The following is a 27,746-nucleotide window of genomic DNA, read 5'->3' as shown; positions in this document are numbered from 1 at the left end:
TCAGGTCCTTTTCAAGGTGTCTAGTGGCCATGGTGATAAACATTACAAAAATTATTTTCATAGCTGCCCGATAGTTCTATATTGTTTTGGGAGCTCATATTCACATGTTCTGTTTCTTTCCAGTTCCTCAGCTAGCCACTTTTTATTTCAGTGTCTAATGTTTGCTGCCATAGTCAATCACTGCTATCAGAATTAATGTTGCCTTTGTTCTGCCAACTCTCTATCTTTTGTTTCACAATTAACTGTAATCAATTATAGGTATGTTAGCAATTAGCCCCTGCAATTTCTGTGAGGTTTTAAGTAACTCATGCCCTTTCTCAGTTAACCTGGTTTTGTAGATGGCTCTTTAGCAGTCAGTGCCAATTTGGAGGAGGGATGATGTAGATCTGAAAAACATCCTCACAATACAGCCAAATCTCTGGCTCTCAGATGGGACGTATTTGCCCATGGGACAGCAACAGTGTTGGAACTTTTTGGAAAAGGTTGATTTGGTTAAAACAATTTTGAATTCCTGTGGGTCACTGAAAACAAAAAAGTTGTGAAAGCAAACTACCAAAACATTATCAGTGTCGTGTTGCAGTGCCTTGGGCCAGTAGTAGCCATGTTGGCCTGCACAGGGAAGCTTGGGACTGCATCCAAGGCTGTGCCCATCTCACAATCATGGCACCATGCAAGATGGCTTTATTCAGCTGGAAATGAACAAACAAACAACAAAAAAAAATGTAGACAGTATTCAAGACTCAATCCATATGGCTGTATCTTCAGCACGTTTTCCAGAAATTAGTCTGCCAGCGTGATGTGGCCTATTTGGTAGAGTCTGTAAATGAACTATGGCTGTAACACCAGCAAAAAAAAATATTCTGTGAAAAAAAGCAATTAATGTATCTTTGTTCTGAGTTTACCCTAAACTGAGTAGGAATGGGAAATAGTTAATAAGTGGAATATAATTTAAATTCATCTATCATCTTATAAGAAATATAGATTGTTTTTTAATTCTCAGCTCGTAAATCTTATTACTTATGACTAGGTAGATCAGTGCTATTTGTTTATTTCAGACTTGAAATTTGTAGGAGGATCATGGATTTACGAGACTGGGAAAAACATAGATATTGCTTTAAACAGAAGCATCATTTTTGCAGTTTAGTCCAATTTTATCTTTTTAATGCTTTTTTGTGCTTGAAGATGGAGAGGACATTTTAGCAGGGTCTGTTGTGATAGGACAAGGGGAAGTGGCTTCAAACTAAAAGAAGGGAGATTTAGACTGGATATAAAGAAAAAGTTTTTACACTCAGGCTGGTGAGGCACTGGAACAGGTGGCCCAGAGAAGTAGTGGTGGATGCCCTGTCCTTGGAGGTATTCGAGGTCTGGCTGGATGGAGCACTGAGCACCCTGATCTATCTGTAGGTGTCTCTCATCACTGCACAGGGGATGAGCTAGGTGGCCTTTAAAGGTCCGTTACATCTTAAACTATTCTATGATTTTTTGGCAATTCAAACCAGCTGGTGTCTTGTCAAGTCTGCTCCATTCTGAGAGGATGTTTTCACTGTTAATGCCAGATTGCAGCTAGTTTTGATGAATGCAGAAAGACGATCCCTGTAGCTCCTCTCCAGCTGCACACCGTGGTTTGTGGAGGCACAACTGGGGCTGGACTGGGGCAGGGCTGTGACAGGCAGGGTGTACGTGGGGAACTGGAAAGAAACTGCGCTTGTCCTCTGTCCTGTCTCACCGTGGGCAGCATTGTACGTGCCTGTTGTGGAGCCCACAAGATCAGTCTCGAGCTGGGAGTACAAGGGGAAAGGGAGAACTGCAATTACGGTAAAAGATTTTTGCACCTGAGAGCATCTTTTAGATGAATATCCTCTATCTTCTTTTGTCAGTAAGTACAGAGTGACCACATGAGCCACACTACAGATGCCCAAGCACTGTTTCCTGCTAGTACTCAAAAACATCCTTGGAAATGCTATTCACTAAATTTAATGAGCCTATTTTTTCTCTCTGCTCACATAAAACTGGAACTAAATCCGTAGGTTTTAGATGAAAGACCAGGGTAATACTAGAAAAACGTTGCTTTGTGAATGAAAAATCCTACCCATGTGAGGCATGAAAAGAAAATGCCCCTCCCTTGTTATTGTTTAGAAGATGAACTACACTGCTGCAAATCTTCCATGCACTGCTTTTGTAGAGGTAACTGGAAGGAAAACTGTCGAATGGGCTGACAACATGTGGGAAGGCCATTCTTCATGCGAATAGCACTGGATTAGCAACCAGAGAAACAAATGCCACAGAGACAATCACAAAACAAAGGACCTTGAATGCCACTAATACTAAAAGACTGAATAGAAAGTGAAGTCACCCATCTGTGCCAGCAGAGTGGACCAAAGGGAGAGTGGAGATAAAGTGCTTACGTGAAACAGAGAAAAGTGTATGCTTTTGGATGTTGTAAGGGTCTTGATGAGACAAGACCAGGTTAATCAGAGCCTAAGATGTATGAAGATATTATAATACACAAGGATCTGATCATAACTGAGTTTGATTGCTAGGCAAATGCAAGACAAAAAATAAATGATGGTCAGGCATCTGATGCATCAGCTGTACTTCCCTTCCCTGAAACACAGTAGGCATTAGTGATGGTATAATTCCAGGTGTCCCAGTAAAAAAAATGTGGTCAGAAATGCCTTTTTATTGCTTTATACTTTATGTCTCCTGAAGGCATTTGGTACCATCAAGGAGTAAGGGGGAAACGGAGCAATGAAAATGTTGTGTTAAAATTGTGTTTGAAAGTTGTGTGTTGAAATGCTGCATCTGTAATAGTAAAAAGGCTTGTTGGAATGCACCTGAGAGATTAAGCCCTAAAGGATGGCCAAGGAAAACCGTAGCTCTAGGAACAAGAAAAGTCATGTTAACACAGACTTCAGTGTCTTCTGTGTTCCTGTATAATATTCATCTGTGCTTGACTTTAAAATATGTCAATTTGGTGTGAAGGTGTCATATTTAATATTATTTTTTACACCTCTTTTCATTCAATTGTAGGCTGGAAAAAGACAGCTGGTAAGCTGGGATTTGGACACTACCTGGGTGGATTTTGTTCAGTTTTACATCCAGATTGGAGGAGAAAGTTCTTCATGCAATAGACCAGACAGCAGAGAAGAAGGTGTGCTGCTGCAGTACAGCAATAATGGTGGTATCAACTGGCAGCTGCTAGCGGAAATGTATTTCTCTGATTTCAGCAAACCCAGGTAAAATTTTTGCCTAAATTAAATCAGTTATGTTCATACTGCCTCATCTCTTTAAGAAAACTGTTTCTTAGTCTGTGTAAACATGAAGAATCATTTCATGCTATAGTGTTTAAAAGCTGTCCTTATGTGGAAACCCTTTCAGGCTGCCACAGTAAACCCTTGTCATTATGAAGGAAAAATCTTATTAAAGATAGAAAACCTGAAGATAGCTTACCAATGCCAAATGAAATTGCAATTGTCTGTATAGCTAGTAACATGATTTCTATTGCTATAGCTGATTTCTTGCAGTATATAAACATGTGAATAATTTTATCCTCCAAGCTCCTCATTTTGCCTTCAATACACTATGGTTTCAGAAGGACTGTTGTAAACTTGGAAAACTCTTTTTCTAAAAGTAATCTCAGCATTTGAAAGTATAAAACTATTTACTTTGCCTCTACTTTGATGAAATTACAGGAAGCTTCCAACAAATAAGGATATCCCCAGCTATGCCCTGGAATCTCCATTGCCTGGCTATCCAGTGCATTAGTTTTTGGCAAAGTATTTACCTCCCTGGAGTAAACAAGGGCAGTGGTCCTTACAGAGTATGTTGCTGTGTATGTCTATTATTTATACTGCTGCTCCAAATCTTATTTTCAAGTTACTTTCTGACACATAAAACTAGGAACCCTCTGAAAAAGATTCTACATGGCCCCAAATGATTTTTTCACTTCTATCTGCTGAAGAGGCAAGATCTAGGAAGTCTAATGATACAAAGTAGCATGATGTTAAGAAAGAATACAGGAAGGAATATACACATAAATGCATATATTTAAGTTGTGTGAAATAATACTGAACAGGTAACTGATAGTTGTGGTTTTATAACAGTAGGCAGCTCAGCACCGCATAGTCTGGCTTTCCCTAAGTGGGATGGGGGAGAGAACCAGAAAGGTAAAAGTGAGAAAACTCATGAGTTGAGATAAAAAAAAAATAGTTCAAAAGGTGAAGTAAAAGCTATATGCACAAGCAAGGCGATATAAGGAATTCATTCACTACTTCCCATTGACAGGCAGATGTTCTGGGAAAGCAAGGTCCATCATACTTAACAGTTTCTTAGGAAAAGAAATGGCTTTCCTGCTTCTTTTTCACATTCAGCGGTATTTCTCCCATTTTTCTATGATGTTTCCTTAGCATTCTACTGAATTTCTTTTCTCAGGTTTGTCTATCTGGAGCTGCCAGCTGCAGCCAAGACTCCTTGCACCAGGTTTCGGTGGTGGCAGCCTGTGTTTTCAGGAGAAGGGTACGATCAGTGGGCTATCGATGACATCATCATTTTGTCAGAGAAGCAGAAGCACATAATTCCTGTTGTTAATCCCACATTACCACAGGTAATTAGCAAGAACAGCCTGTGAGCATCAATGTGAATTGACAGTCATCTTCTCTGTTGGTAGAAATTTCTTTGAATTTGATTTTCTTTGAGAATATCAGGTTATACTTAAAGAAATATTTGTAATATTTGCAGCTGTGTCTCTCTCTACATGGCACGAACTTGGCTCTTATCATATCACTGTAGAACTCCTAACTTTTACAATAGAGAATGTATGTGTCCCTTCAAAAGTTGAAGCAAATTTTGAAAGTTACAGTTTTGAGGTAATTACAGAACATGTAAATGGCAAAATTGGAAAACTGATAATTTTGGAAAACTTCTGAAATCACGCTGCAAGGAGGTAGTACTTCTTTGTGTTGCTTTTCTCTTCATTTCTAACAGAACTTTTATGAAAAGCCAGCATTCGATTACCCTATGAACCAGCTGAGTGTGTGGTTAATACTGGCCAATGAAGGCATGACCAAAAATGAAAGTTTCTGCTCTGCCACCCCCTCTGCCATGCTCTTTGGTAAATCAGACGGAGACCGATTTGCAGTGACTAGAGATTTAACACTGAAGCCTGGATATGTCCTTCAGTTCAAGGTATTCTTAATATATAAGCTCCTCCAGATCACAGTGTATCAGTGAAACTCGTTTTTTCGATACTTGCAAGATGCCATTGGGTCACCATAAAAAACAAGGTAATACATTATAATGCTGTCTTGAAAGATGTGTGGAACACAGCTATGAATTCATACAGTATAAAATATGATTCTGCCAAAACCTTGGTGCAGGAGAGCTTTTTCCCCCTCTGGAGAAACTTTGAAGGCTTATTGTTCTTTAACAAGTTTCACAAGCAGGTTGAAGTGACTGTCAGTATATTTGAGTCAGCACTTGGAAATGGTAGGAAGTGCCTTGCAAGGGAAAAAAGCTTTGTCTCATCTGGGGCTCCATGACTACAAAAGCTCCAATGTGATTTGCGTACATTTTTTTATATTAAAGTATTTAAAGATTTACAAGCTTCTCTGTACTTCAGTGTGGTTTTATTCAACTAATTTTTTATTTTGTTAAGGAATGTAGGCTCCAATTAGCATTCTTATTTATAGAGCTTACAAGAACTTTAGTGGTCTGAAAGTCCATCAGAATATGGGCTCCAAATAAAGTGTATTTGCTTTCACAAGCTCTTGTTTCCAAACTCTAATCAAAATTTTATTGAGTTTATAGTGAAATCCCATTGGTGAATTCTGGAGGTTGGTTAAAATGCAATTTTAATGAGCTCACCACAAATACATGGTCTTTACATAATTGGCAGATACAGACACTGAATAATTTACAAGTAGAATTATTAAAGAGATCTGATGTTTACAGGCAGCTTTTCAAATATAATTCCCACACTTCTGTAAATAGGGAAGTTAGTTAGAAGTAATAGGATTTATTAAAAAAAATCACATTTCATCTAAAAGTTATGCTAATGAAATGCTATACAGACTGAGAGACTGCAATACAATTTCTGGATGAGTATGTTGTTCATAGTTTTATACCTTAAACTCATCTAAAACCCGAAATGCCATATATAAATACTATTTAGCTTGGAAAATATGTTATTTGCTTCTTGACCATTTCCTATTACTTATCATAGAATCATAGAATGGCCTGGGTTGAAAAGAACCTCAAAGAACATCTAGTTTCAACCCCCTGCCACAGGCAGTGTCGCCAACCACTAGATCAGGCTGCCCAGAGCCACATCCAGCCTGGATGTGTCACTTCAGTGACTAAGTCTTCATTCTCCAGGTTTTATGATCAACAACAGTTCAAAAATTGTTTAGTTTACAAAAGCAGTGCTTGAAAAGATTTCATGCACCTTCCATCACTGAAACCCTTGGCAACGTAATGTAAATATACAAAACATCAACAATGTGTTTCAGAAAACAGGGAGTTCTTCCATTATTTAAGGCCTTAATTTATACTCCTCTCTTTTTTGGAAAGCACAGAAATGTGTAGTCCTATTTGCATGCCTTAATTTTAAGCATATGGTTAAATGTTTCTTCAGTTTGTGAAATTTCCATTTTAAATAGATGCCTAGCATAATTTTGCATTGATAAACTCAAAGACAGTAGTTTGTCAAAAATGTTTCAGCTTATATGAATCATTTTGTTATACATTAGTTCTGCAGCTCAAGTAGAAGTTCTGCAATGGAACAAAACTAATATTTTTCTGAAAACGTAAAATGAAAAATTGATTTTTGTATTAGTTACGATCTCATTTCACATTTTTATATTTCTGCTACATCCAATTTTGCTCTTTACTGGGAGCAGAATTGCAGTGCCAGCTCTCAAACATTATTTTGCAAAGCCAGTGACTCAGTTGTGGTCAGGAGTTGCAGCCCTGGGGCAAGGGATACCTCGGAGTCATCAGGCTGATCCTCTGGGCACATCAGAGTGCACTGCAATGGGCTATGTCTCTGTAATTCCCTGAAACGAGGTTATAGTGAGGTGGGGATTGTCCTCTTCTCCTAGGTGACTTGTGATAGGATAAGAGGTAATAGCTTTAACTTTTGCCAGGGGAGATTCAGATTGGATATTAGGAAAAATTTCTTCTCAGAAAGAGTGGCGAGGCGCTGGCGCAGGCTACACAGGAAGGTGCTGGAGTCACCAGCCTGGAGGTGTTCGAGAACCATGTGGAGATGTGTAACTGAGGGGCATGGCTTACTGGGCATGTTGGGGATGGGTTCATGGCTGGACTATGTAGTCTTAGTCGTCTTTCCAACCTTAATGATTTTATGATTCTATAATTCAGGGGACACAGCTCTTCTCTATTTTCCTGGGCACGCAGGTGCTTGTGTAGAGTTTGTTCTTTGCAGCCTGCTTTGAAGAAGGACCTTCAAAAAGTGTGTTTTACTGAACCCATCAAGTTAAATGAAGAGAAGTGGTAATTTTTAGAGATAAACGTCATGCATGTGTGGGACTCAGACTTTAAGCATCAGTCATTGTTTGCCAGCATGGTGCAAAGGAAATGCTCAGAACTAAGCATTCTAAACTGAAAAGTGAAAGATAATAACAGGAATTAAAAACCAATAATATTGAATTATAATAATAACCAATCACAGCCAATAACTGCAAATAATAGCACAGGATTGTTTTTTTTCATCTTGTATCTGATACTCTGCTTTTTTTACAGCTGAATATTGGCTGCACTAACCAGTACAGCAGCTCTGCTCCCGTTCTGCTTCAGTACTCACATGATGCTGGGCTCTTTTGGTCACTTGTGAGGGAAGGCTGCTATCCTGCATCTCCAGGAACCAAAGGATGTGAGGGAAGCTCCCGCGAGCTGAGCGAGCCAACTGTGTATCACACAGGGGATTTTGAGGACTGGACAAGGATCACTATTGTTATCCCAAGGTCGCTTGCAGCCAGGTACTGTACACTGTAAGCCCGTGGTGCCAGTGGTGAATGAGCTGCCTGCTCTTTGTGACTATGTTAGGAAAAAGTTGCAAGCTGTGAATAAAATCAGTGTTAAAAATCTGAAGGTCTGGGAAAAAAATACTGTGCTCTCCAAAACAGGGAGAAGCTTTCCATTTTAAAGTTGTCAGAACCATATATAAAATTAAATTACAGGAGACTACGACATATTCATTTGACTTCAATCTCTTCATCATAGTGCTGTCTTTCTTTAGCCATGTCAGTTAGGTTAGAGGCACAAGCAAAACGGTGATAAGTCACTTCAATCAAATAAGCCCTTTCAACAGGATTAATTTTATAGTCCATACTGGGCAAAAAGGCCCTTGAAGGTTTGATTTGCTGTCTGCACCACCCTGAGACTGCTGGCTCCTGTTAATCTCTCTCTCTGGGCAGAAGTTCACATAATGCCCTAAGGTTTCAGTCCATCTTCCTGACACAATCTCCTTATCTCTGGGTCCCAAAACAGAGTTTCAGGATGCAGCATATTGTGTAGCAGAGAAGCTGGTACCTTTGCTGCAAGGAGCTGAAATAGCAGCATGTACCATAACAAGTTTGTCTTTTCTCCAGTAATTAGCCAATAAAAGCAGGTGCCAAATCGCACAGATCTGACACCAGCTGATTTGATTTCCCCAAAACAAGCAGTACAGAATCAATAGGAGCAATCTGTTTGGCATTATGTTTTGTAACGTGATCAGGAATAACAAGCTCATGGTAATGTATTAAAAATGTAAGTATTGGGAGTATGATGAGGTGCCCAGCATGCTGAAAACTGTATTAGTTATGGTTCATTTTGGAAATAATGGTTATCTTGAGAGCATCCCTTTTTATCTGTTGGTACAAAACACTTAGCACACTGATCATCTTACCTACCAAATCCCAGTGAAAAGTTTGTTTGTTTGTTTGTTTTAAAAAAAGGTGATAGGTATATTATACATTACACAAAGCAGAAAGGATTATCTTGGTTAATCCCTTGGAGTGAGAACCAAATTTTAAGCCAATTCCCCCCTCTGGAACACATATAAAATGATTCAACTAGAAGTTAAAAGCTTAGAATTAAAAATCAAAATATTTTTTCTTTAATAAATTCCCTGTACAGTGGGCCAACTGCAGTAACTTTGTGTAGGCTGAAGTCTCTGGAGCAGCTTCAGTTGCAGAGATTAAAAATTAGATCACTGTTTTTCAGGAATTTCATGTTGCCATCCAAGCATTATATCTTTGTGTTTCTGTCCACATATTCTTTAGGATTTTTTGTGTGACATTTTTGTAGATGGTGTATGATTTTTCCTATATCTACTTTATTCAATGGTTTTTTTAAAACCAAAATTGTAACATCCTATGAGCTGCATCACTGTCATTATTGAGTAATTTTCGTAAGTACTGTAAGAAATGTATTTCTGGGATTTTAAAATGTAATTAGCAATTTTGGTTGATCTGAGTACCAAAACTCATCTTTAGAGTCGCATCTAATCTTTCACTCTTGCTGATAAAACCATGTTATCTGTTCTTTGCGTCACACTGGTGGATATAGGCTAGAAAAATAGAGGAAGTCAAAATACATCAAAAAAAAATATGGAAAAAATGTTCATAAGCGAAGTCGCAGAAGCCATAGGATGTCAGAAATATTTTCGAGGCATCCACCTGCATCTTATTTGCACATAGCCAATTTAGGAAAAAGCTCTTTTTTCTCTTAAACAAAGAGCACGGAAAGTATGCAGTAGGTTTGAAAGCTGGGAATAGTAATACCGTGTCATTATTGTTCCTTTGCAGTAAGACTCGATTCCGCTGGATCCAAGAGAGCAGCTCCCACAAGAGTGTGCCTCCCTTTGGTTTAGATGGTGTTTACATTTCTGAGCCTTGCCCCAATTACTGCAATGGTCATGGGGACTGTGTCTCGGGAGTCTGTTTTTGTGACTTGGGCTACACAGGTAAGATGTTTTTTAGATATGACGATGGTAAACACTGGCTGTGTTGATGTTGAAAATCTAGCTCTGTGTTTTTCCTCTCCAGGAAAAATACATGTTGACATAAATTTCATGGGCTGCCAGCAAGAATATTTTCTTTCTGTTGAATAAAATTTAGCACAGGAGTCTAGTACAGATAAAATAGAGCAGCTGAGGACAGGAGACATCGGTGATGTTTCTGGCAACCACAGTCCATGAACATAGCCATCTGTATGAATGGAAAGGGACTAGCAATAGAAGAGAAAACAAAATAAAATATTTTAAACTAAAAAGTCTGTTTAAAAACCTTTGGACCATCTTCAAATGAATTGCTTCTGTTACTGAGTCCCCTGGCCATCAGATGGCATAGGACCAGGAAGGAACATATGTTCTGACAGGCCTTTCTGCGAAAAATTCTGCTCACTTGTGGTTTCTGGGGCTTTTCTGCTGCAAAAATAAAGGGGGGGAAAAAAAACAACAAACACAAAAAACGCATTCTTGGTTAAAAAAGAACAGATAGAGATTGACACTACCAGTTGCATACTGCACTCTTTTCGACCCTTTGTACCAACAAAGCAATAAGCTAACATTCTTCTGTTCAATTTATTTATAAAGGACTAAAAGAATCATATTTTTCTGTTTACATAAAATAGCTTATCTATATAAGGCATATGTTTTTCACCCAGTGAAATAAGCCATCTTATTGTTTAAAAGATGAGGATTTATTCTGATTACAGAAAAAATATGGAGGGCTTGAAAAGGTACAATCCTATCTCCTTGGCATTTCCTCAAAAAAAAGCACAGTACTTTCTCTTGTGTGGGTGCAATACAACTGTCTGCCAGTTTTCTATGTCTGACTTTTGCTCTCTTCAGCACAGTTTCAACAAAGCATCTTCCATATTTTTTTTTCTTTAAGCATCACATGGAACCTGTGTATCTAATGTGCCTAACCACAGTGAGATGTTCGACAGGTTTGAGAGGAAGCTAAGCCCTCTCTGGTACAAGATAACAGGAGGTCAGGTTGGAACAGGCTGTGGTGTGCTCAGTGATGGAAAATCTCTGTACTTCAATGGACCTGGCAAAAGGGAGGCGAGAACTGTTCCTCTGGACACCACAAATATCAGGTCAGTCATCAGTGCCGCCTCTCTTCCTTGTATATCTCTGCTATTATAAGCATGGGCAAGAAGATGTGGAATGTTTTTCTGGTAATCACAACCCATACAAGAAATCTTAGACTGATGAGTTAGTTTTTTCTCATTCTGGTCTAGTACTTCCTTTTCTGGAGAGGGAAAACTTAGGTTAGAAACAGAATAGCAGCACAGGAAACACAAACTGTTGATCTTTGTGGGATAAAGGCTTTGCACTGTGTTCTAGATGACCAAACTGAATATGTGGTCTTGAGACTGCACAAAAACTGAGAGCCTGCCAATAGCTGGACAGAAAAATTCCCTTTCCACTGTCTGCATTGAATTGCAGCATGCCAGTAGTGCAGCAAATGAGGTGTTGTTTACTTGCCAGATACTGTGAATTAGTCCACTTGTAAGAAGTGTAAAAAAAATGGAATATGAATTGTTTCTCTGCAGTCAAGAGGCTGACAGGCTTTCACCTCTCTCTGTGCTATCACTGAATTCTGCTCCACTGGTAGTAATTATCCTCTCTCTCTCAAATTGTCTAATTGATTCATGTAATTAGGATAAACTAAGGACGATTATTTCTAACCATTATTTATCCTAGAGTTTGCTGCTTCTTTGTCCAGTCTCATGAGGGATCATGCATCTCAAACCTTGCCCACCCCACAATTATATCCATTAGTTTAATAAAACATATGTCTCCTGTCAAATCCTGCTCCAAGAGCAAGTGATGCACTGATTTTGTTGCGTTATTTAATTTGTGGAAACATTCTGCAGAGTGGCCACAAATTAGTCTTCCCCCTCTTCAGCTCAGCCCAGCAGCTTCTTAGGGCAGGATGGGTGCTGTGGCTCTCAGGACATCCTTGGCTGCTCTCCAGCACAGTGTTACACAGCAGCTGCTGCGTTTCCTCTTCGTCCTGCCTGATTGACAGATTCTCCTCTGACAAATACTTGGTTCTTTTATATACCGAAAATTGCTTAATAGTTAAAGTAATTTATTGTTTGACAAATACACTTCTGACAAGCATATGTTTGTGCTTAAACTTTGGAAAGATCTAAACACATTTTCTGTTCCACTGTCCTTTTAAATCTCATGGTATCAGTACAGCAAAGTGTAATTTTGGAGTAACTATGTTATCAAGAAGTCTATGTTCAAATGATGGTTTGGGGTTATTCCTTCTTTCCTGCAGAAATTTTTTTTATAAAGAAAAGTATTTTCTTTAGCTTTTGGATTACTTTGAAATCATTTTCAATGCCAGATATTTGTATTTATAGATTTGCATTTTTATAGAGTTTGAACCACTTGAAACACCAACAAAAGTAAAATACTGAGTGATGCTCTTTCGGGACTATTTCCAGTCCATTTTCATTTTGCATAAGCACATCTAGGGTCAGCTAGAGTCTCAAAACTGCCCCAAGGATCTAAATGACCAGAGAGACACCTCCTGGTAAAAGAAACTAAGATCCCCCTTCTGAGCACATGCTCAGTGGGTGAGCTTTTCTACTGCTAAGAGTGATCATTTTAGCAAAATAAACCAACACTGATGCTTTTAATAAGTATCACAGTGAATATGCTAATTTCCTCCAACAATTAAAATTTGAAGATGCATCCGTGAGCAGTTTGCTAGAGAGAAAAATGATCTCAAACACGAATGGGACAAACATGATTTTGTCATTTTTTTCTCAGTTTTCTTGAGCACAAGTTCTCCAGAATAGGATCCACCTCATGAAGGTCATCCAGAACATAGGTATTCTAGATTACTGCAATTACCCCATGCTTCTTATATTCTCAAAAGAGATAAATAACTACTTCTAAAGAGCAATGCAGTTAATCCTAAAACAGCATCTAGCAAAGACCACTGTTTCGTATTTTTCCTTACTTTTATAAGGGAAGCTGGGATGGTCATATAAGACATCGATATCCAGCCTTTACACCTTTAGACATCTTCACCTAGAAGAGGTGAATACCCACTATAATGCTTGAGGCTGTCTCTAACATTAGCTGGATAATTTCTCCTAGAAGCTAGAGCAGACTAATTTTGAGAGAGTGTGAGGAGTAAACTGAAAAACCCATATCCTAAAAGAAAATCGTACTCCAGCCTAGAAATGTTTTCTGTTACTGGAGCTGAAATTAATGTCACTTGAAAGAGGAGATTAGAGTGAAGTTTTTCCCTTTTGGGTTTTTCTTTTTTTTTGAATTCAGTAATGTCTTGCATAGAATTAGGTTATATTATTAGGGGTCATCTTAGCCCATGCACAGTTATATTTTATTTATGAGTAGGTTTTTTGGCTAGGAGTGGCTTGGTTACTGAGTAAACAGGAGGAAAATGTGACATACTATTAAATACATGGATTGAAGACTGTGAATAGGAATGCTGAAACTCCTCCAGTAGATTTTTAAGCTGCTTATTTTTGGGGTTAATAATGTTTTCCCAGACCTTTTAAGGTCTTGTGTCATAAAATCAGGCATGGAATAGCAAAAAAAAAAAAAAAATATATATATATATATATATATATATATATATATATATATATATATATACAGCAAGACATTAAAGTTCTTTTTTCATTCTGAATTCCTGCACACCCATCTATTCGTATTTGTATCATTCTGTTTTAGTTACAGCTTTTTATATGCCTAGGGTATTTTTTATGTAAAGAACATAAATAATTCTATTTCATTTTTGTAGTAAATCTAGTTCATAATTCTAGTTCCAATTTTTGTAGGAAATAGAAAGATCTTTTCCTTCTTACCTGTATCTTCCTAGCAGAGCAGAGAACACCAGGACACAGTGCTCCTGGTTCACTCTCCTCCACGGGGGTCAAGATTTGTCAGCCCTTGGTGGTACTGCTAAAGGAGAAACCTAGAAAAGCAATGCTAAACTCAGCTTTAGTGCTGCAAACTTTTAAAACTAAAACTCAATCCCCAAGACTAGTGACCATTAGCATGCACTCTATGCATACACTGCACTGTCATATTCTGAAGCCTTATCTGCCCTTTCATCTTATTCCTTATGTAATTGATTACACTTTTTATAACAAACATAATGTCCCATAGTGCTAAGAGAAAACTGTCAAAATTCGTTTTGCCCAAAACATTTTCTGCTCCAAGCTTCAGAAACCCACTGAAGTCTCTCCTTCCTCCTCTTTTGCATGGTCCGGTGCACTAAAGATACAATTTTGCCAGCCCTGTTTCCATCCTCTTGACTGAGAGTACAATGCCTGGATTCATTTCGGTTAGAGATGCCTCCCATTTTGATGGCCTCTCCCTCTTCACTATTTGTTCAGTGAGAGCAATCACACACAGTGCCTACCTGGCAGCTAGATAAAAACTGTGCAATATATATTTTTCCAAATAGCGACATCTGGCTTGTTAGCTGACTTAGCTTCCATCTGCATTACAGACATTGTTGCTAATGACCATGCAACCATTTCAGAGAGCTGTTTTGGGTCAAACTCTTCCAGATCAGATGAGCTGATTCACCCTTCTGCAGAAAGAAGACATTTTTTTTCTTTTGTTTTAATTTTTTACTTCATCTCTACATTTGGCAGTCCAAAAAAAGAATTTCATCATAGAAAAAAATATTTTCAGCGCTGAGACTGCATTCTACTATTTTACTGCCTGAACACTGTGTCAGGTTGGAAAGGTGCAGAAAACACTAAGACACTGGCTAAGCAGTGTAACACTGAATTATTCTGTTCTCGATTTATAAGGTTATATTAAGAATGAGACTGATGAGTAAATTCTGGCTCGTTTAGACCCTATGGATATACGAAACATCTCACATAAGAAACATCAATTTCAGTGCAGTGCGGTTGGCCTTAGGATCAGAAAAGGGTCGTAATAATGTGTATGTAGTGGTGAGATAGAAATTGGAATCATAGCTGCATCTCACTGGCTCTGTCTGTAGTCCTGTGACTTGTCTGTGGTTTTTCTGATGTCGATACCAAATCCTCTAAAGAGAAAAGAGTTATTCTTGTGAGGAATTATCTGAGTGACAAATCAAGCCTTGTTTCTTCACACAGAGCCGTAAATCCACCTTGAAAACTAGTACTGAAAATGAAAAGCTATCTGCAAGTAGTGGAGTTAACAAAACCTAGTTTCCTTTCAGTTTGTGTTCTTCTCTTCCCCAAGCTTCTGCTTGGCAATAAGCCCACATCTCCCCATGTGCTCCACAAAGACACCCCCCAGCACAGGAAATAAGCAATTGCTTCTCAAAAATATCAGTGAGTACTACCATAACACAGCAGGTGGACATCAGTATAAATCAAAAGCTGTCTAGGAAACAGAAAGGAGAATGGTATTGCCAACTTTCAGTGTGCAAAAGCTCAAGATGGAGATGATTCCAGAATCTCTGCTCAATTCTGGCCCTGTTTCAGGTGTGTACTGCAGACAACCCATGAAGTAGGTGAAAGGGTGGTGGCTTTCTCAGTCATCTCAATGCTCTTTACTTTCATTATGGCCACATAGGACTCAGACGAATCTCAGAGAAATGTAATGAAATTTGATGAGAGACCAACAGGACATTAATTAACATAAATTGGTTTTATTAGCAAAACAGTGCACATCTAAGAGAAAAATGTGAACTACTCTGACACCACAGAATCACAATTAACAATTCAAGAAGTGTAGCAAGGTATTATTTCAGACTGTGATAAAATTGACAAGAGTTTAGAGCACAAGGATGGGTTAATCATTGTTTTCAGGGATGTTCCAGGCTTGTCCAAAATTCTGTCAATAAAACCAGTTATACTGTCTCAAAGGATGCTGCAGCTTTAGAAGGATCCTAGAAAATGGCTTTGGGAAAATCCAGGGGCATGGAGGAAGTTTCATGCAAATGAAAATGTTACCATGATTTAACGTCGAAAGGATGAAAGTAAGGAGGTGGTAAAATAAATAACTACAAGATACAAAACCAGCAGATCATAAATGCTTCTTTCCCTCATAACATATTTTTACATGAAGAATTTAACAGTCAAAAAGAGACTGGTGTTTTAGTGAGAATATAATAATTCTATTTAAACTCTAAAACTGTCTTCTAAGGCTTACACCACTTTCTAGTTAGAAGTGATCAAGGTAAGATCTGATGTAAATTGCAGATTTGGCTTCTTAAGCGTTTTTGCATCTTCATGTGAAGGAAGGAACTGTTAAAACATCCTGTTCAGTTCAACAATATATTAATTAGGCACTGGATCAGTAAACTACATCACCTTCTTCTGTTTTGGGTCCTCCACTGTTTACTATGGCAATGCTTGATTTTAGTGGGAACACCACCTGATCAATAAGCCTGGACTAATTACCTAATTGAAAATGCCACATCAGTTAAGGAGAGTTATTCTGACTGATTTTGTTCTATCAGTTGATAATTACATTTCTCTTCTACCTTGATGTTTTTTAACAGGCTGGTTCAATTTTATGTACAAATTGGAAGCAAGGCTACTGGCAATTCCTGCAACAGACCAAGATCCAGGAATGAAGGTAAAGCCTCTTTTCCTTATAGTAAACTTTTTGTATCTGGAGTCTTCTATAGCGATTTCACGTTTTGCTGTCTTTACAAAATCAAATGATTGTTTCATTTGATTAGCTGGTCACTTTTCATAAACAATAAGTCAACTTTGAATTTTAAAATGTAACAATAATAATTTAATCTATGTTTGCGTTTATATTTATTTTCAACATGTCCAATGGTGCTTTATCAGTAGCTATAGCTCTGTTGGATCTTTGTCGGTTTAAGAAAGATTGACAAGAATAGGTGAAATCACTTTTATTAAATTATTTGATAATGTTGGAAAACAGGTAAATTCACAAGTACACAAGTCTTCAGGTAAGAAAGAAGTATGTATGAAATGAAGTATGTATGAAGCAATGTATGAAGAAATGAAGTATGTATGAAGAATGTAAGTATGAAATGTATTCATTGTGAGGTGTGAATACAATGAATACATTTCAATTTCAGTATCAATTTTGCAGCTTCAATTTCTGACTTGAAGCACTGTGTGCCCAGAAATTTTTTTCATCTTTTCATCTCCATCAGAGGGTCTGATAAAAATTGTCTTTCAAACCATTCCCATTCATAATTTACCTGAAGCTCAAAATTATAAATCTGCAGCTGGAAATTTTAGTATGAAGAGGTTGATCTCTCCCAGCTGCATCCTCTCTTATTTTACCTACAAACTTAGAATTGCTGTGATGGAGACAGGACAGATATCTGGATTTGGGAAGGATCAGCAGAGTTTTAGGAGCAGTACAGGGGTCTAGTTGCATGAGGAAAGATCAGTGGTATTTAGAAGATATGACACTTTTTTTTCCTTTCAGTATAAACCATTTAACATCAATGGACTGTTTTTTGGTGCATAGCATTTATATCGATACTGATTCAGAACTGTCATCATTCTCTAATTTGCATTGATATATAAGGCAAAGAAAATCCGTTATTTGAAAGCACTCTAGAGTTTCAAGAGGAGAAATATCCGTAAGAAGTGCTTATTTCTTGTACTGTCCCCTGTGGTGAGCTCATAAATGACTTCAAAATTCTGCTACATGCTAGTATTTACTGTGCTGTGTGTACGATATGAATACTGTCTTAAATTATCTAGATATTAAGACAAATCACTCTTCAGGATATTTTGAGCATTGTGTGCTACTCCTTATTGGGAGCCCAGCTATCAGAATTACAATTTAGTGTCCTGCACAAACAGTAGGAATACTCCATAAGAAATAAATACTGATTATAATAAGAAAGTCACATTATTCCTATGGTTTCTGTGGTACAACCATTAGTTTCACTGAGGTTGTAGACCCTTCACTAAGTTAGAGATTTAATCCTTTGGGTTTGGTGAAGACAAGCAACATAATATGTAGCAGATGGTTAGACTTTGTCACCTTCGCAACAGGACTTTGTCCACAAAATGCTCCTGGACCAGGAAATGCTAAGTGAGAATGGAAGGCACAGTCACATCAGTGGTATACATTGGATGAGGCCTGACAACTCCTGACTGTAGGCTGAGGAGTTGGCCCTCTCTTTTCCACACAGCCTGACTAACTGCCTTGCTTAATGTTAACTACAGGTCTCGTCGTTCAATACACAAATGATAATGGGATCACCTGGCATTTACTGCGAGAACTGGACTTCATGTCATACTTGGAACCCCAGGTTGTTTCAATAGACTTACCACGGGAGGCCAAAACCTCTGCCACAGCTTTCAGGTGGTGGCAGCCACAGCACGGTATGCAGCACCATGCTAAAAATTCATTTAGTGCCTTTACCAACCCAGAACTGTCAATACTTCTCAGTGTGGGCATGTTCTGCAGAAATCTCTGGTTACAAAAAAATACATTGAAGTGAAGAATTTGGATGCTGTAAGTGTGTGTTTAGATATTCCTTAGTCATGCTGCAGGCATGATTTTCTTCTATAGCACCTGAGAGCATTAATATGTGAGGACTTACCTGAGTGTAAAGTGACTGGCATGTAAAATGGCCTACACATTTTATCTCATTTTTTGTCTAATTTTGGAGGAGAAGCATAAACTGACCTTGAATGTGCCTGCATAGTGGCTCCCATCTCCCTGAATTAACATCTCCACACACAAAGACTCCTCCTGTCATCTGTACCTTCAAGGCCCACTCAGGTATTTCCTGCATAATTAGGTGAAAGTAATGCCATGGTGCTGACTGGCATTTACAGCTCCTGCCTTGCACTGCAGCACATTATTACAATCGAAAGTGTCCTTATTAAATTTTTCACTCTGTGCAAAGCAGCAGCTCTGGATCCCTGCAGGTGTTACTCAGGCATATAGCAAAATACATTTTAGCAGCAGTTCCTAGGGGGAGAAAAGAACACATCTTATATTCATGTAATTATGGTACAGAGCTTCTTGGCTATCATCGTTTTGATGTCTGGTTTTTATTCATACATTTTTGTACAATACACATACTGGAGTTGATTGTCCTCACTAGACATGAAAGCATCTAGATGATGTCTTTCTCTGCTGAGAGTGATCACGGTAAGACTGCCAGCAGTCCTCTGAACCTCAGTAAGAGAGAGAGAATTTGTGACTGGGGGCTGAAATACAGCCTTCCATACCATTGCCCACTGGTGACAACCATTCCTCATTTTAGATATTAACTTCTTTGTAGATTGTTCTTTATCTGCCATAAAGTCAGTGCAGAGTGGCCCTATCAGTCATTACCTGTATTTCTCACAGTGGCAAGACAAAAATCCTGGCACATCATTGTGAGCTCACAAGTTAACAACAAGCTCTTTCCTTCTTCTTCTGTAAGGGCACAAGAGTGATTGTACAGTAAAATTACATTTTCAGCTTGCTAGTAGGAAGGTGAGTTGAGATGAAAGACTGGAGAAATATGCTGAAGATGATGTGACTGTAGGCCAGAAAGAGGATTCCAGGAAGAAGAGGGTGAACAGCATCTCTTTGACTGTCCTCTATATCGTCCTATGTCAAGAGCCTGTAATGTTTTCCCATGTGCACGATCCTCTTCCAATCAAAAGGTATTTGGGGAGCTTGTTAGAAGCCTTTCTAATTTAACTGTGAGGATTGACAGGAAAGTTGTGACTCATAGAATGAAAATCTTCAGTTTAAGGGTTCATGGAGTGTCTCATTCAGGCACAAGGAGAGTGTATAATGATAAAGACATTGAAGCTGAAATAGAAACATAGCTCATACTCCAGGTTCCTCCTTAAGAAAGGTGTTAGACATGTTTAACAGTGGTCAGTGTATGTGACTGACCACAGCTCACTAGGTCAGTGCAGAATGTGGACTAGGAAAAAAAAAAAACATCTATGACTCCACTAACTCACCCATTCTGCTTTTTATAGGAAAACATTCAGCTCAGTGGGCTTTGGATGATGTGCTTATAGGGATGAATGACAGCTCTCAGACTGGCTTCCAGGATAAATTTGATGGAACTGTGGATTTACAAGCAAGCTGGTACAGAATACAAGGAGGTCAGGTAGACATCGACTGCCTATCTATGGATACAGCTCTCATGTTCAGTGAAAACATTGGTATGTATCACCAAATACTGATAAATTTGTATGTGCTTATTTTATAAATCATGTATGGGTTGTGTTTTTACAAGATGGGAGGTGTAGAGAAATTTGAATGTATAGTAATCTGCAGGGTAGGGAAGCTGAAAAGAAGGTGAAAAAGCAGATAAAAAATCTGAACGAAAGTACTGAAAACACATGCATAAGGCATACAATTTTATATTTTTTTGGTTCTCTCTTTTGTTAGAAAAACCTCGTTATGCAGAGACTTGGGACTTTCATGTGTCAGCCTCTACTTTCCTGCAGTTTGAGCTGAGCATGGGATGCAGCAAGCCATACAGCAATTCTCATAGCATTCACCTGCAGTATTCTTTAAACAATGGGAGAGACTGGCACTTGGTGACAGAGGAGTGTGTGCCTCCAACGATTGGCTGTCAGCACTACACTGAGAGCTCCATCTACACTTCAGAAAGGTTCCAAAATTGGAAGAGAATTACGGTCTATCTTCCACCCATAACCAAGTGAGTGCTGTTCTGGCAGTTTAGCATGAATACAGAGTTTGCTGATTTAATTGGAGCAAATATCCCCCATCTTGGGAATTTTCTGTATGTCTTTTAAATTATTAAATGTGTGTTGTCACGCCATCAGAATTTTAAATTTAGCTTCAGAATATTTCATCAGATGTAATGTTAACTGCAGGAACTTAGCAAGTAACAAATTTGGACAAGTGAATTTGTACGTCTTGCCCACATACTGTGGCAGCAAGAACAAGAATGCTAAACCAAGCTTTTCTAATGTCTATCCAGTAAGAAACAAGAATTCATGCATTGACCCATCCTTTGATATAAGGTATTTTCTGTTATTGCACATAAGTAATAGGGTTATTTGTCATTCAAGAGTTAGGCACATTAATCACAGCATTCAGCAAGTTAAAATGCTTGCTACTAGATGTCCCACCTTCACACTTTTAACTAGAATTAGAGTTCTGCCTGCCTCCTGGTGATATCACATCATTGTAAATGAACGTGGCAGACAAGCTGGCATCCATCTTTCTGAATAAAACCATACTCTTGTTCAGAAATGACAGGTGACAATAATTTTACTTACCATTAGTCTGCATATTTCTATAATTCTTGATAACTTCCTCACAACATTGTAAATTCCACCGCCTAGAAAATAAGGTGGTAAAAATGGACACACATTAGAAGAATGGGGACTAGGATTCACATTTTAGTTTCTAATCCCATAGTTCATTCCCCAGGGCCATGCATCTTCTTGCAAAGAATCTTCCTCACAGATACAAAGATTGCCTGACCCTGTGAAAGTCAGAGGGTATTTCACTGTGCAGTGGTTTAGGGTCAGCTCCACAGAACGTCATACGTCATAGGATCATAGGATCTTTCATGGGATCATAGGGTTTTTCATAGGATCTTGAAGGATTTTTTCCCAAAGTACTTTCCCCATCTGAGCATAGCAAGACAGTCGGCAATTACAACATTGTGCATGCAGGTGCATGTTTGTACATATATTTGCATACTGTTATACATACATATGAATGTACGTGTTTTTTTTACATTAAGTTAAGCATACAGGAACATTCACTACTTCATACTTTACTGAAGCAATCATATTATTTCAGCACTACTAGAAAAATGTAGAACGGTTGAATGCTAATGTAGCTAGCAGTTTCTGCTCAACAACCCTGCTAGCCAGGAAGATTGACAGCAATGGTGACTTTCTCTTGTTTAACTTTGGGCATCTTCCTTTAGATCTGCTGGAATTTTTCCTGAAAACTCACCTGACTATAAATCTTCTAAATGCAAAGTGTTGTGCTTATTAAAATGATTTTATTCTCCTGAAATATACAGGACTTTATTATTTAGCACGTTGTGGAGCAACATTTTGTAGCCTGAAATGCATTCACTTTGTTGTTTCTAGCTCTCCTAGAACACGGTTCAGATGGATTCAATACAACTATGCTTCTGGTGTTGATTCTTGGGCTATTGATAATGTGGTGTTGGCTACAGGATGTCCTTGGATGTGCTCAGGCCATGGTATCTGTGATGCAGGTCATTGTGTGTAAGTAGTGACTTGCTTTACATGCATTATATAAAAATGTGTTTTACCCAGGCCAGATGGATAATACCTTTTCCTCCAAATTTGTTGCTAGGTGTGACAGAGGCTTTGGTGGTCCGTACTGTGTCCCTGTCATTCCTCTGCCGTCTGTCCTGAAGGATGATTTCAATGGTAACTTGCATCCAGACCTTTGGCCTGAGGTCTACGGTGCTGAGAGGGGAAACCTGAATGGTGACACAATCAAGTCTGGAACAGCTCTCATTTTTAAAGGGGTCAGAGATTCATTACATTGAAAAAAAAAAAAAAAAAAAAAAAAAAAGGATTAAAACCAGTAGAGTTAAGAAGAGAAAATAAATTTTTTGTTGTTTCCCCCAGAAGTTAATTTCAAAGTCTTTAGGCTAGAATTTGACATTCATTTTTCATGTGTTTTTCTATTCTAAATATGCACAGTGTTTGTCCAGATTGTTTTTAGGAGCAAATGCCACTTTTTGACTATTTTTTTTTTTCATGATGTAAATTCCTCCTTACCTTCCGAAGGAAAAGAACAAAACTGTGCAGTTGAGTTTCTTGAGGCCAAGTGAGTGATGTGGAAATACGGTACACATTACAATCAGTAATGTCTCTGTCTTGAAATACTTCAACAGTCTTTTGAATATTTTGAATGGCATTATTCACCTTAGTAGTCAGTGTTTGTGTAGTTAGAATATGTTTCACTTCTTTATATTTTTGTGAAGTGTTCTTTACTGAGTGTTGTTTTGTTTTTTTTTAACAAAAGGTCTAAAAAATCAGGAAATACTGTATTTTCTGAATATTCAGTTCTTCAACAAACCAGATAAATATCTGTACCCTTGAAAGACTTTTGTTCAAAGAAGTATACAAATTTTAAGTTTACATGAGTTTTTTCATTTGACATGGTAAATTTAGGTGGCCCAGAAAAGCAAACTTTAAAAACTTCATGTGTAGAAATGATTTCTTTTTAAAAATGTCTTTGCAAAACCTGGACTCCAGTTCAACCTCCTCAGCTAATCTAAATCACAAATCAGAGAATGTGAATTGTCTAAAACTTGAATTGGTTGTTCCTGCAGGTTCAACTGTTCATCCTGGGAAAGGGGTCTGAGAAAGAGGGAATCTCTTGTGAGGTGGAGTTTGCTAGATGCAGAACAGGGATCAGGTCTGTTTCTAGCATCCATAAAACACTGAGCTCATGAATAGAGATGGACAGGACCTTATAATGTCACTATGACATTACCTACCTGCTCCCTTTCCTTACTAAGGGAAAAAGAACACTCCCTTCCTAAGTCAGGAGATAATAATCTTGTATAAATCTTGTAATAAGATGTTTTCTATAGTACAGAAAAGAGTCTCCTCTTAGAGAGAATACTTCCTCCCTGGAAATTAGAGTGCTTGGCTGCTGTATAGTTTGCTGAAAGAATGTGTATATGAGCTTGAACTCAGTGTTTGAATAAGTCAGCTACAGTGCTTGCAGATCAGAAGACATCCCGGTGATTAAGAGCATAGGCTGAATGAGCTGTAACTGTTTCTGTCCCTGAGCACGTAGCTGTACCTCTGGTGTTTGCAGACCCTTATCTAGCACCTGCCATTACTATGCCAAGGTTATCACTATCACCATTTGTAGTCTGAGAGAAAATGAGGGAGGACAGAGAGCTACTTCTTTCACTGACACAACAGTCAATAACAGACAGCATCCAAACAATTGTAAGCTGCGGAGAATCTTTGATAATGGGAATTGTTACTCACAATCCATTCTGTATTTGCAGGAGGGACTGAGAATGCTGGTTTCAAGAGATCTAGATTGCACTAATACTGTGTACATCCAGTTTTCATTTAAGTTTATAGCCAAAGGTAAGATCACTGTTGATTTCCTCTGTTTCCACTGTTGATTTGCTACTGATGGTGATGATAATATCTGGTACTTGGGAAGAACAAGCAAATAAACACTGAATTGTCAAAAAAATATCTGTGGCATAAGGAGTTGTTTTGTTCTAATCTAGAAAATTATGGCAGTGAAATATGTTCTCATCTAAGTAAATTAACGGTTGTCTGTACATATAATAAACAGCAATGTATATTTACTCCCTAATTCTGTAGCAGAGAGGAAAGCACAGGAAAGCATAGGGATACATATGTTTAATACACATATAACCTCTAAAAACTCTAAAATTGTTATAAAAACATGTTTACACTCTATAATAAACACCTGAGTAAGCTCATTATAATTATACTTGAAGAAATGATTTTGAACTAGTACTTTTTAAAAATAGATTATAATGGACAGCTACACTCTTCATTGGATAAAGAACTGGCTGGAGGGGCAGGACTGGAGTGTGATAATAAATGGAGTTAAATCCAGCTGGCAAGTGGTCACAAGTAGCGTTTCCCAGGAGTTGGTATTGTGGCCTGTCCTGTTTAATGTCTGTATTGATGACCTGGACACCTGGATGAGGGGACTGAGTGCACCCTCAGTAGGCTTATAGATGGCACCAAGCAGAGAGGAAGTGTCAATCAGTCTGGAGATAAGAACGCCCTACAGAGGGATCCAGACAGGCTGGATCACTGGGCTGAAAGCAATGGAATGAAGTTCAAGAAGACCAAATGCCAGGTGCTGAACTTTAGCCACACCAATGCCAGGGTAAACACGAGCCAGCAGTATGGCCAGGTGGCCAAGAAGGCCAACGGCATCTTGGCTTGTATAAGAAATAGTGGTGCCAGCTGGATGAGCAAAGTGATTGTTCTCCTGTACTCAGCACTGGTGAGGCTGCACCTTGAGTACTGTGTTTAGTTTTGGGTCCCTCATTACAAGAAAGGCATTGAGGCTTAGGAGCGTGTCCAGAGAAGCGCAACAGAACTGTGAGGTCTGGAGCACAAATCTTATAAGGAGTGGCTGAGGGAACTGGGATTGTTCAGTCTGGAGAAGATGAGGCTTAGGGGAGACCTTATCACTCTCTACAATTGCCTGAAAGGAGACTATGGCGACGTAGGGGTCAGCCTCTTCTCCCATGTAACAAGAGGACGAGAAGGACTGACCTCAAGTTGTGTCAGGGGAGGTTCAGGTTGGATATTAGGAAAATTTTCTTGTATAAAAGAGTGGCAAGACACTGGAACAGGCTGCCCAGGGATGTGGTTGAGTCATATCTGGAGATGTTCCAGAAACGATTAGACATTCTACTAGGGAACATGATTTTGTAGGGTAATATTGGTGGTAGAAGGATAGTTGGATTAGGTGATCTTGGAGGTCTTTTCCAACTTAGTGACTCTGTGTTCCTATGATTTTAATGAACATAAATATACGTCCTTCTCATTCCAGGTACCCCTGAGAGGTCTCATTCTATTCTACTGCAGTACTCTGTCAATGGTGGCATCACTTGGCATCTGATAGATGAGTTTTACTTCACACAGACTACAGATGTCCTCTTTATCAATGTTCCTCTGCCCTACACAGCCCAAAGCAATGCAACACGTTTCAGACTCTGGCAACCTTATAACAATGGTAAGGAATCAAGGACTGTGGGACACCAGATCAACTTGCAAAGCTCATGTCTGTAAAAGGCTGGATTTTTGGACTCAGCAAGAATAGAGACTCTCAAATCTTTTTTCCTTGTATTTCAAGTCCTTCAGTTAAAATTGTCAGATTATATTTACAGTTCTTCTAAAGCTTCTGTATGCTTTGAAGTACCTTAACCTACTATCTTTGATGGTGTGCAGCTTTGGTCCTGGATGGCTTGGGAAGTCAAGCAACAGCAATAAAGTTCACACATGTTCTTATTGTTTTTAATGCACCTGATTTGCATTTACACTGAGGCTCCATTGCAGTGCTCAAATTATAAAACATGTCCCAGGTGTAAATGGGAATTGGGCCTACCTTGCTTGGAATTAACTAGGCATTAAAAATACATTTAGAAAGAGAATGTACTGAGCAGTTAATCTTTAGATTAAATTGTAAAGGACTGTAGAAAACCACAAGAGGAGCACAGCTTATTGGTCCTAATTAGAGGGCATGTGCCAGCTGAAGAAAACTCTCTTCTGCTCTCAGTTACTCTGAATATCTCTTAGCAGAAGCTATCATTAAGGACTATTAAGAATTCCAACAGCCATTCAGACCTGGTGATAAAGAAATTATTTATGCCACTCAGGCAAATTCCTACTGCAGCTCTAACAAAAAAGCAAATTCAAATCTAGACCTAAGAATCCAGTTCTAGTTTATGTTACCAATGGTCTTACCTAAAACATTTAACTAGATTTTTCTTCTAAATATCATCTTTAAATAGGAATTTCATTTAAAAGAAGCCCTTTAACTTTCTCTGAGCAACACGACGATTTTTAGACAGATTGAAAAAAAAAAAAAAAACAGTTCCACAAAAGATCTGGCATCTAATCATTCCACTCCAGTTTGAAAGCACCAGTTCTGTAACACATTCAAATTCATGATCCATTTGAAAAAAGGTCACTCAGAGTTTTCTTCTCTCTTGAAGAGCTCTTGGCTGCCAAACATAGGCTCATTTAGATGATGACACTGATGCTATAATTTCAAAGCAAATGTGATTTCAGCAGGAGATATTCACTCAACATAGGTTTTTCAGTCTTCAATTTGTTGAGACTTCTATAAATTTTAGAGGAATAAAGTTTAATTTGGTAGAGCAGTATGGGCAGTATGGAAAAATTGCCTGTGGAGTCTCTCCTTTAGCACCTTTTTTTCAATTTAATTCACAAATACAGGTTATTAATCTACTTTTTAGTAGTAGTTTTATTAAGTTTTAATAGAGGTGTTCTCCTTTTTTTTTGTAGGCAAAAAAGAAGAGATCTGGATTATAGATGACTTCATTATTGATGGAAATAACCTGAAGAATCCTATTATACTTTTGGATACCTTTGACTTTGGTCCCAAAGAGGACAATTGGTTTTTCTATCCTGGGGGAAACATCGGGCTCTATTGCCCATATTCATCAAAGGGAGCTCCGTAAGCATCTCTCAGCAATAAATTAGTAAGAAAAAAATGACTGGAATAAACTGATTCTAAGATATTCCTTTCTTGTTTTTTTCACAGGGAGGAAGATTCAGCTATGGTATTTGTTTCAAATGAAGTTGGAGAACACTCCATTACAACAAGGGATCTGAGTGTAAATGAAAACACTATAATCCAATTTGAGGTACTTGTCCTCAGAAAATTACTTTGCATTTTACTCTAGGAGTTCTCGTTGTTCAGGTTCTTTGGTGTATTTGTCCAGCTATTATGATTACCAAGCAGAGATGTCTCTCTAATTTCCTTTGTAATTGCTTTGATATTACTTTCCCTCTTGTAGATGTATCACAAAGCTTTTATCAGAGGGAAATTTCTGCCTCAAAGTCTCCTGTTTTCTTGTCTAAATTACTACTTTGTCCATGCATATATACTTGCACTCTTAACATAATGTACTACAAGCTGGAAATTCCCACTGGTAGACAAGATGATGAACACCACAATACACAAAGGTGTAGATTGCCACTTCACAACCTGCTCAGGATAAGTGTAGTTGCAGTATTTCCATGATCTGACCCAG

The 27,746-nt window shown here is 38.3% G+C and overlaps 1 protein-coding gene across 2 annotated transcripts in view; it reads left to right on the top strand.

Annotated features, from left to right (window-relative positions):
• RELN (reelin) overlaps nt 1-27,746 on the top strand; it is a 271,996-nt gene that overhangs the window by 202,362 nt on the left and 41,888 nt on the right. For both annotated transcript variants that reach the window (XM_085216903.1, XM_085216905.1), the window contains exons 25-40: nt 3,031-3,236; nt 4,432-4,603; nt 4,984-5,184; nt 7,759-7,994; nt 9,807-9,964; nt 10,896-11,103; nt 16,512-16,588; nt 18,178-18,336; nt 19,945-20,133; nt 20,363-20,636; nt 22,054-22,194; nt 22,286-22,463; nt 23,970-24,054; nt 25,517-25,699; nt 26,995-27,166; nt 27,254-27,356. In XM_085216903.1, coding sequence (XP_085073029.1) covers nt 3,031-3,236; nt 4,432-4,603; nt 4,984-5,184; nt 7,759-7,994; nt 9,807-9,964; nt 10,896-11,103; nt 16,512-16,588; nt 18,178-18,336; nt 19,945-20,133; nt 20,363-20,636; nt 22,054-22,194; nt 22,286-22,463; nt 23,970-24,054; nt 25,517-25,699; nt 26,995-27,166; nt 27,254-27,356 — 2,742 coding nt within the window. The remainder of the gene's footprint in view (nt 1-3,030; nt 3,237-4,431; nt 4,604-4,983; nt 5,185-7,758; nt 7,995-9,806; nt 9,965-10,895; nt 11,104-16,511; nt 16,589-18,177; nt 18,337-19,944; nt 20,134-20,362; nt 20,637-22,053; nt 22,195-22,285; nt 22,464-23,969; nt 24,055-25,516; nt 25,700-26,994; nt 27,167-27,253; nt 27,357-27,746) is intronic.

The sequence above is a fragment of the Meleagris gallopavo genome, chromosome 1, assembly GCF_905368555.1.
Source record: "Meleagris gallopavo chromosome 1, MGAL_WU_HG_1.1, whole genome shotgun sequence".
Taxonomy (NCBI): Eukaryota; Metazoa; Chordata; class Aves; order Galliformes; family Phasianidae; genus Meleagris; species Meleagris gallopavo.
This window is presented reverse-complemented; position numbering and strand designations above follow the sequence as displayed.